Raw genomic sequence first — 9383 nt, 5'->3', positions numbered from 1 at the left:
TTTCAGTAATCGTATTTGGTCGTGAAACAAACAATGTTTACTGATGCATTCAGACTAAGGACAGATAATAATCCGCCAATGGAATTAGTCTATGCAATCAATTGAACATATCAAGTAACATCATATTCAGTTGAATCCAAACTATAGCATGGTAAATAAAGACGGAAAATGATACAACAATAGAAACTTCTGTGAATAGACATAAAAGAATTTTATGTTCTGAAAACTTCTAATAGGAAGAGAAAAGTTTAATGCATTCACAACATCCTCCATTATGGTACGCCATCCTTGCATGGACGATAAACCATATCTGACATAGCCATTCTCACAAATTTCAGAGAACTTTTCAGTTTTAGGAGTGCTCAGATTGCACCCATTCCGATCTGGAATTAAATAAGAACTCAATTAAAAACTTTAATCCTACAATTTAATGGTGAAAAACTAAAGTAGCTAGAAACCAAAAGATCTAAGTGACAACTTGGACAGACATTACAAAAATGCAGGACGCGACATGCATTAAAACTTCTAGAAACTCGAAGGATATAATTCTCCTCTCCTTATATTCTTCCCCTGTCTCTAACCAAATAAAAATTCCCAAAAATATGCACAAAAGTTTCTATAAAAAAAATACAAAATTAATCCAAGCAAAGAAAAAGAAACGAAAGCTCTTCTGTCAGATTCCGTTAGTTTTTTAGTAACCAGCAGTGTGTTTCATCCTCTCACCAATTAATTAATAAGTGAATAAACAAATTACTAAACTTTGTTAATCACAAAAGGTACAAAGCAAAAAAGGAAATCATTTACCTTAATGACAAAGCATTCTGGAGTCTAAACAGTTACATTTTCTTGTTATTTAAAAACTAAAAATCTACGAAGTGTTAAAATTTGCACATATATCAGAAAAGGCATTATTGCTTGGATATAACGTAAACTACCAAATACCAAATAAAATACTCGAACATGACAACCCCAAACATAAAAAATTTCTATATGAATTCAAAACAATATTAATTAGGGCAAAAGAACCCCAAACATAAACAAAATCCCAAACCAATTTAAAAAAAAAAAAAAAAAAAAAAAAAAAAAAAAAAAAAAAAAAAAAAAAAAGACTTAGGCCAAAATAGGCCAACCCGTGCATTCCTCATCCTTCCCTCCTTCCCTTTTTTTTTTTTTTTTTTGGAAAAGTTTTAACGAAAAACCCACGGTACTGTTCATTTTAACGAAAAACCACATTTTTTACACTAAAAAGTCAATTCTGATACTATTCACTTTACCTTTTATTTTGTCTTTATCATTAAAACTCAAAGTTTTCAAATCATTTTCATTAGTTTTCTTTTTTATTTTTTTTTACCCTCATGCCATTAATCTGTCTCCTCTTAGAATTATATAAACAACAGCAGAAAACATTAATACAGTAATGAAAATAAACAGACGTTAAGAAAAGAATAAAAAAACCAATTACGCATCAACTTCATGTTTATATAAAAGAGATGAGATTATTGGAGATACAGAACCTTGGTTAGAGTGCAAGAGCAAGACTGCATGAAATGATGAAACTTAAAACAGAGATATTACATGGATCAATCGTCATTATACGAAACACGGAAACTGGTAGTGCAGCTGGATGCCTCATGATCCTCATCCCCACAAAAGTCGTAGAACTTGGCAGCATATGGTGGATTGTCGGGTCCCAATTCATAGGATCCCCACATAATGGATCCGGAGGGGATCCGTGTTCATATAGGAGCAACCAAAGGTATGTAGCTTGGACGGCATGAAAGAAACCAAAAAACGAAGACCTAAAGAGTTGGTCGTGAACACAAGACAAAAGTTGTTTTGGGACTGATATTCCTTCTTAAGCACCAAACGAGCTTAAAAGTCAACATCGCATTGCAAACTGCCAAACTGAGAAAATTGGCAAACCACCAAGACCGCACATTGATTTTCCAACCCTTGAATGCGTCAATGAGAAACTTGCCGTCGAGTACAATTCAACGCATCACGACGTAAAGCTCCGTCCACATTGATTCTGTAGTGTCCCGTCCCCCACGCTGGAGGCCGGGTCTATGTCGCTCATTGCCCCCACCAGGAACTCCTCAAGCAGACCTCTCTTGATTCACCATCTCCAGCTTATTCAGTTATTAAGTGAATTCTTTTCTAACAGCTAATTTCTACCATAGAAAACAAGTGGAGCTCCTCCCGAGTCGACGCATAAAATTACACGCAATCGCATAAAAGCATTCAAGGATGGTTATTAAACAAAAAACAGATTTCCCATTAGGGTTCTAAACAGAGGAATGCAAAAGGGAAAGCAGGGAGTGTTAAAATCAATCACTCCCCAAAACGAAATAGTTATCCAACCGTCCCGAAGGATGAATTTCAAACTCTATTGCTTGAAAAATAACAGAATCAGGATATCCATGAAAAGGGGACAAAGTTCAAAATTTGAAATCACATAAAGAAAACCGAATGTGTGTTTCTTCTTCTCCATTGAAAGATAGTTTGGACTACCACAAACATTATGAGTTTTGAGTCCATCCCGAAAAAGGATATGTAAAGAACAGAAATAACTTAATTTAACTAAACAGACAAACCTAGTTGTTATCCCACGCCTATCAAGCAGAAAACTGTAGTTCTTGAGCCTTCTCTACCTCAATCGGTTCCAGCTTGCCTTCCTCAATGAAGATAGTAGTAACCCAGTACTAGAAACAACACAACTAACACAGCAGCAGGAGCAGCCCATAGCCAATAGTTTGTACTCGACTTCTTCCTCTTCAGGATGGCTTTTGGTAGTGCGTCTGAACCTCTTGCTCGACCTCTGTTCCTCAGACTGTTATCCTTTTGCGCCCTTGCCTTTGCCGGGACAGGAGCTTCAACCTTTTCAGTTACCTTTTCTGGTTCTGCAACCTCATCAACTGGTTCTATCGGTTCCTCAGGATTGCTATCGGGTGCAGATGATGACTTCTTCTTTGCCTTCTTTTCACGCTCCTGAAGCAAGTCAAAGTGGAAACTTGTGTTAGTTTCTAATACCAACCAGATTAACATAGATAAAGTAATAACAAGAAATAAGTTATTAGATAATTACCTTCAGCTTCTTCTCGGCTTCCTTTTGAGCTCTAATAGCTGCTTTAGCTGCATCTTTTTCTGCCTTCTTCTTCTTCCTCTCCAAGGCCAGCTTATTTTTTTCAATCTCCTCTTCTCTTTTCATCTCCTTCAACTTAGCCGGATCAATTTTCTCTTCTTTTAGGATCTCCTTTTCAGAAACAAATATTTCCTCGTCAGCCACATCAATATGCTCTGCAGCAGATTTAGGAGCAGTTGCTTTATTTTTGGCTTCTTTCTGAACTTTCTGTGCAGTCGAAGTATCTGGCAGAGCAGATCTGGTATCTTCCTTAGCTTGTTTTGCATTAGATTTTGGTGCTGTCTCTACCACAGGTGCTTCCACAACCACCAATGGCTTCTCATCTGGGTTTCTTATACGTCCATCCCTACTCATTTGACGGCTGTCCAGAGATGGCAAAATTCTTTTCTCATAATCATCTCTAAAATCCTTGTTACTGTTCCAGAGGGACATAAATTTCTCGACCTAAAGAAAAAACAAAGACTAATATTTAGAATGCAGATGTTATACATTATATGGAGGAGTTAAATTGCTATAAACAATGCATAGTCATATAACAAACCTCTTCATTAGAAAGTGCTTCAAGTGCTTTGACATTGTTGGTAGCAGCAAGATTTCTAGCTTTGGTCATGACCCCACGGCTTTGGTAGAAGCCAGCATTCTGAAAATCATAATAATATAATTATAGGGCTATAATATCACGCAATGCAATCACTACATGCACCCCTTCATGTCAGAAGGATAACTGTTAATTTTGAGGGCATTCATTACAATAATTAGACGACAGCACACCGCATCATCCCCCTATATATATATATACTTACAATTTCATATTGCAAAGGTCTAAATAAGAGGCCACATACCAACCCAAAAAACTCAACTTTTATAAAGCAAAAATAGATTACAACTGAACCAAATTTCTCACAACATGTTTCCGAGTTCCAATATAATTCTTCACAACACGCCTTTTCATCTTTTTAAGTTCATTAGGTTTTAAAATGGAAAAAGGACTGATGGAAAAGTGTTGCCAAAAGTTAAGAAACAAAGTGAACACTTTTATAAGCAACCAATACACAAACCAGATGACAAGCAAAAACAGAAAGCTAAGGTAATCCTAACTATAATTACTTATACATACTCAACCTTTCACCTTCCCTAGTTTACCAGCTAAAAAACACATCTTTCAGCATAACGGACTGACAATGTTTGTTAATTTAAATTGCATCTAAAGAAAGAGATATGCTTTCATCCTGATTGTTAAAAGTCAGATACAAACAGCACCTACAGCTATTCTTAAAACAATTTTTGGCACGGTAAATTGACCCAATCATTCATATAGACAACTATGCCCACATATTTTACAGTGAAAACACAAGGATCTGTGGCTTGCTAAATTGATGTAATTAAAATCAGTCAACACTTTAGAGATTTTGAGCACCCGAATTTTGATAATTGAGACACAAGCATATATATATATATATATATATATAAAATAAAGAGAGAGAGAGAGAGAGAGAGAGAAACTGAAAATGACTTACCGCCTGATCAGTCTGTAACCTAAGCTGACGAATATTTTCGAATGCTTTATCCCTCTTCTCAGTTACAATGTTCAGATCTTCCTGTAATGATGCAATTGCCTTGTCAATCACCTTCACTGCATCATCAAGGTGCTTAATTTTGGCCCTAACACCATCTTGCTCCTTTTTTACTTCCTTTAAGTCACCATCCATAAGCTACATCAACACAATTTTGCAAATGATTAGTACATATTATAAAATGATGCAATTCTGCAGCACAAAATTTTCAGGAATTCATTGAAACATAAAAGGCTCAAAAAGATACAAGTAAAAACAGAATCCCCTTACTTTAACTTGGTCCTTGAGGGCTTCTTTAGGAAGCAGTTTAGCTAGCTCAGCCTCACGAGCAATAACTTGTCCCCTTGTGTTCTCAAGAGCCTTCATCTCTTTAAGTATTTTCTTTTCCTCGGACAATGGAATGCTCTCATGTTGCATATAATACTGCAACCCTTGGATCTGTTCCAACAGTATGTAATGGGTGAAAAAGCCAAGAAGTCATAGCAGCAGGAAAAGATAGGAAAAGAAAATGATGAATTTGGAGATGCACAGAGCTTGGAAAAGAAACATACACGACTATTAAGCTCTTCCTCTGATGAACATAAACCACCACTGCGACTAGCAGTGTCTGCACTGCGTATCTCTCCAAGAGCCTGCCGCAGAGGCTGTAAATCCTTAAACTTCTCACCCACAATTGACCTAATTTGCCTGTTGTCATTCCTCAGAGCCTTAATCTTCTCAATCAGTTCTGATCTTTCAATCTGCACAGAAAAAATAAAAAGACAAATAAAAAAGAGAGAGGAGGCAATAACATAGCAAAATCAAAGGCCATTCTTCTAAAATTGAAAATGAACAACAGTCCATTATACTACGTATTTCCTAATTTGCCTTCTGACACTACATACTAATTTCAATCATCTTTAGAAAATAGATACAGCAGAATTTTATAACACAATATTCAACAAGTAGGATGCTCTTGAATCCATGAGATATTTTCATATGATATCTAACATGTAAAACTTCTGTATACTTCTTTAAAATTCAAAGGTAATATTTTTTCTATCATCTTATAATACAAATCAAAACTGGATATAACATCTTGCATGTACCAATAGACCTGGTTTGGGGGGAGGAGGGGGAATCAGTTTCCACTATTAAACATAACTGATAACCTCCAAATAGATATGTGAGCTATACCCATCCCCCTCCTGAGCCACATTGTCTCCAATGTGACCGCATAAAAGAGTCTTCTCTGGTTGTTGCCAAATGACAATTCATGCAATCATGGATGTCCATGAGCATCTATTATAGTTCTACAGTCATATTGTAAACATTGCTACAAGAAGGAGTCAATAATCTAAAACAAACAGATAAACAGCTACACTACGTTTACAGCAACACTCAAACAAATGGGATTTGCTAATAAGGTCAGAAGATTCTACTAACCCTTTTTGCTCGCAGTGCTTCAATGATGTCTTGACGGGCTTTGTTCCTCTCATTCACCTCTTTAGAAGCATGATCAATCCTCGCCTTTATTTTTGGATCGTCGATTGTCCGGTGCCTGACAAAATAGAAATAATGGATCTGCTTGGGAGCAGGCCACTCGTCAACTGCATCCTTGGGGAAGTTTGGAACCGAAACCTCGTTGGCTTCCTTTTTGTCTGATTCATCACCATGCGATCCAAACTGTATGGGCTCATTACCGCCCGGACCTTGATCCAATTTTCCATTTTCCTTGGCAGAATTCCCTCCTTCAGTGACAGCCCCCACTGGTCCTTGGATCACCTCAAATCCCACAACTTCAACACCCATGATTTCAACAAAAGAACAGCTTTACAAAACCAAAATTCCTGCTGTAGAAGGTAAATATCATGTTATATAAAGAAAAACAGGGGTAACCAGCAAATGCTTCAAGAAATCACATTTTAGTCAATCATACGAATACCTATATCAAACAATAAATTAAAAGCAAAGAGAAGACAATCCAAAAGTTACAGATTTAAAAGCACATTTCCATTCAGATCGTCAAAGCAAACAAATCTAAAAAAAAGAAATAAAAACCCAGCTGATATATGCAGCGGATGGCAATCTAAAATCCTTCACAGATCATTCAAACACCAAAACAAGATAAACCCAGATCATACAATTAAATATACAAAATTACCCAACCGTCAAAATCACAAGATCAATACATAATTACAGCCGTTAGACGTATTTAATTTTCAATTTCCCAAAAAAAAAAAAACGCATCGAATTACAGAGCCAATTCATGCATAAAAAAGATCGGGACTTTACATCGAACAAGCAACAAAATCCAATCAAATCAACCCAACACACACGATCCGAACACAATTCTTTCACCCAGAACAACCGAGACCAATTGGATCAAACCCACGAACCAAAATTAACCCAGAAACAAAAACTGAAAAAAAAAAAATTCGGGGAGATTCTTACCAATACCAGGAACAGAAAAAACGGAAGCAGTAAGAGAGAGAGAGGGAGAGAAAGAATATCCTTTTGGTAAAGAAAAAGGGCCCCCAAATCCAAGTACAGAAAAAACCCAGAAAATGGAAAAAAAGGATATGGTCAAGATCTCCTTACCCTTTTATTATTTCCCCTTCTTCCTTCCTTCCCTCCTTCAAAGTCCTTCTCTTTCTAAATCCTATTTCCAAGAGAGAGAGAAGTGAAAGAGAAGGAGGTGAGAGAGTGAGTGGTGGTGGGCTAGATTTACCCTTACTAGGAGGAGATGTTTATTTGTAGAGAGAGAAAGACAGACATTTCTGGTGAGGCAAGAGGATTTGGGGTTTGCTTTGTATTTAACTTCTACATTCAGTAAATATTGTTGGACTAAGTGGAGAAGCGTTTTATTTCCCGTCCCTTCAGTTACAAATATAATTAAAATTGGGCCCTTTAATTTTTTGGGCTTTCCGGGTTTTTGCCTATAATAATAAAGTGAGTTTTGTTATGTTATTAATTATTGTTTATGTGTGATTGTGTAAATCATTAATAGATAAATAAGCTGCAATAAGATTTTTTTTTTTCCATTAGAGCAATAAAATTAGTAAGTAATTTTATTTTCCATTTGGAAAATTTATCGCTTTTCTGTAGATGCCAGTCAAAAATTAATTTAGTGTATGAATTTTGTTATGAATACTATGGTATTACAACTCCTAAATACATTATCAGAAGCCAACTAATTTTTTACACGATCCGAACAATAAGATAATGGTATAATGCAAAAAATAGCACGAACACGAAAAATATGACTCATTTGAGAGGCCTAATTTATCATAAAAGAATATCGAACTAATTTTTTAATAGCATAAAAAAATTAATAAACCAAAAAAAAAAAAGTACGAACATACGAAAGTACCAAACACAGGATGAGGATCATGTCCGGATTCTCTCTGTGAGAATCTTAAGAATCAATTCATCTTAATCGTTACTCGTACATCGTGTGACTTTTAATAAATATTGTTTGTATTTAATTTTAAATAAAAAATTCAAAATAATTTTAGACTACAAGAAGACTGATGAATAGATAAAATAAACTACTTCATAAAATTATCATAAAGATAATTCGGATAAAATCCTGTTCCCAAACACGGGTAGCTTCACCGGCCGTGGTAAAAACTGAAAACGACCGTGACGAAATGTGAATTTCGATGCGCACAATGAAACTCGATAATTTTCACGAAACGACGCGATTTAGAAAGGGACTTGCCGTCATCGATGATAAATCGATGCAGCTGATCGTTTTGGCTTTGCGCTCTGTCTCCGCACTCGCCATTGTATACACGTGTTGTTCGCTAACGCCACGTTTGGCAGCGGGTCACGAGGGAAGTGGAGTGCATTAGAAAAATCAGATTAGATGTGGATGCCGATGACATCACCGGAATGTGAAACTACGAATGTGCCCATCTGGGTTTTCCAGAAGGGTACTTTTGTACTGTTGAACGCGTATGGTGTTGAAAGTCTGACTGTATTGTGGGTGGGTTGGCTTTTGTGATGAGATTTGGCTATCCATGGCATTTATGGATTAACTGCTTTTTCGGGGACTAATTTGCTTTAGATATCTAAATGCTGTTTTTGGATATGCGGCAGCAAAATTGAGAAAATGTTGTGGTACTTTTTAACTAACATCCAATTTTGGTAGATTATGACCACTATTCTAAAAATCTCCGTCTAGTGCGGTTTAGGTCTCTTTTATACACTAAGTGACTGGTCATTGGTCCGATTAATGCCCTAAACATTTGAAAATTAAGAAATGGCACTTAGTCTAAACCGTCTAGGCACCCGCTAAGCCCATCTAGACCCGTCCAGGCCTGCCTAGGTCGAGACTCATTTAGACATAAAACATATCACTTTCATTTTGCATTTAATTTTTTCAATAAATTGTAAGAGACTTATTGCATACTTAAATGAATACACATTATATCCTTTGTTTCCCATGTTTTCATTATGTTCCAATACTTCATAATAATATACATGTCATTCTACTTTGTAGTTTATGTTGAAATTATATATATTTTAAGTATAAACAAATACTTATTTACACGAAATATAATATATTTACTTAAATCCTAACGCCCCAGCTAGCCGTCTGACAAATATCTAGTGTCTTTTAGAACCTTGATTATTTGTGACTACATCATATCCAAATTGCGAATGACATGGAGTTGATTTTT

At 36.0% G+C, this 9383-nt stretch overlaps 1 protein-coding gene across 4 annotated transcripts; it reads right to left on the bottom strand.

Moving 5' to 3' along the window:
- Nucleotides 1-2437: 2437 nt before the first annotated feature.
- On the bottom strand, nt 2438-7498 carry LOC103933054 (proton pump-interactor 1). Of its 4 annotated transcripts, none has more exons than XM_009342706.3 (8): nt 7297-7498; nt 6142-6545; nt 5268-5456; nt 4987-5154; nt 4660-4854; nt 3684-3782; nt 3086-3586; nt 2438-2988 (listed from the first exon to the last, which is right to left on the bottom strand). In XM_009342706.3, the coding sequence occupies exons 2-8, from the start codon at nt 6505-6507 to the stop codon at nt 2677-2679; spliced, it is 1830 nt and encodes a 609-aa protein (XP_009340981.1). In that variant the 5' UTR covers nt 6508-6545; nt 7297-7498; the 3' UTR covers nt 2438-2676. The 4 variants fall into 4 exon arrangements, with proteins under 4 accessions (XP_009340981.1, XP_009341003.1, XP_009340988.1 ...); XM_009342728.3 differs by having other exon boundaries at nt 6142-6548; nt 7297-7497; XM_009342713.3 differs by lacking the exon at nt 7297-7498 and adding an exon at nt 7150-7290 and having other exon boundaries at nt 6142-6548.
- Nucleotides 7499-9383: the final 1885 nt, after the last annotated feature.

This window comes from the organism of the source record quoted next, unplaced genomic scaffold (genome assembly GCF_019419815.1).
Source record: "Pyrus x bretschneideri cultivar Hongxiangsu unplaced genomic scaffold, Pyrus_bretschneideri_v1 Contig25, whole genome shotgun sequence".
NCBI lineage: Eukaryota > Viridiplantae > Streptophyta > Magnoliopsida > Rosales > Rosaceae > Pyrus > Pyrus x bretschneideri.
The sequence above is the reverse complement of the archived record's forward strand: the minus strand, read 5'-3'. Positions and strand labels throughout refer to the sequence as shown.

Coding starts and splice junctions, on each gene's coding strand:
- LOC103933054 (XM_009342706.3), bottom strand. CDS start 6,507: ATGGGTGTTGAAGTTGTGGGATTTGAGGTGATCCAAGGACCAGTGGGG. Junction 5,457..6,141: donor AAGCACTGCGAGCAAAAAGG/GTTAGTAGAATC, acceptor TTTTCTGTGCAG/ATTGAAAGATCAGAACTGAT. Junction 5,155..5,267: donor AGGAAGAGCTTAATAGTCGT/GTATGTTTCTTT, acceptor CTGTTGGAACAG/ATCCAAGGGTTGCAGTATTA.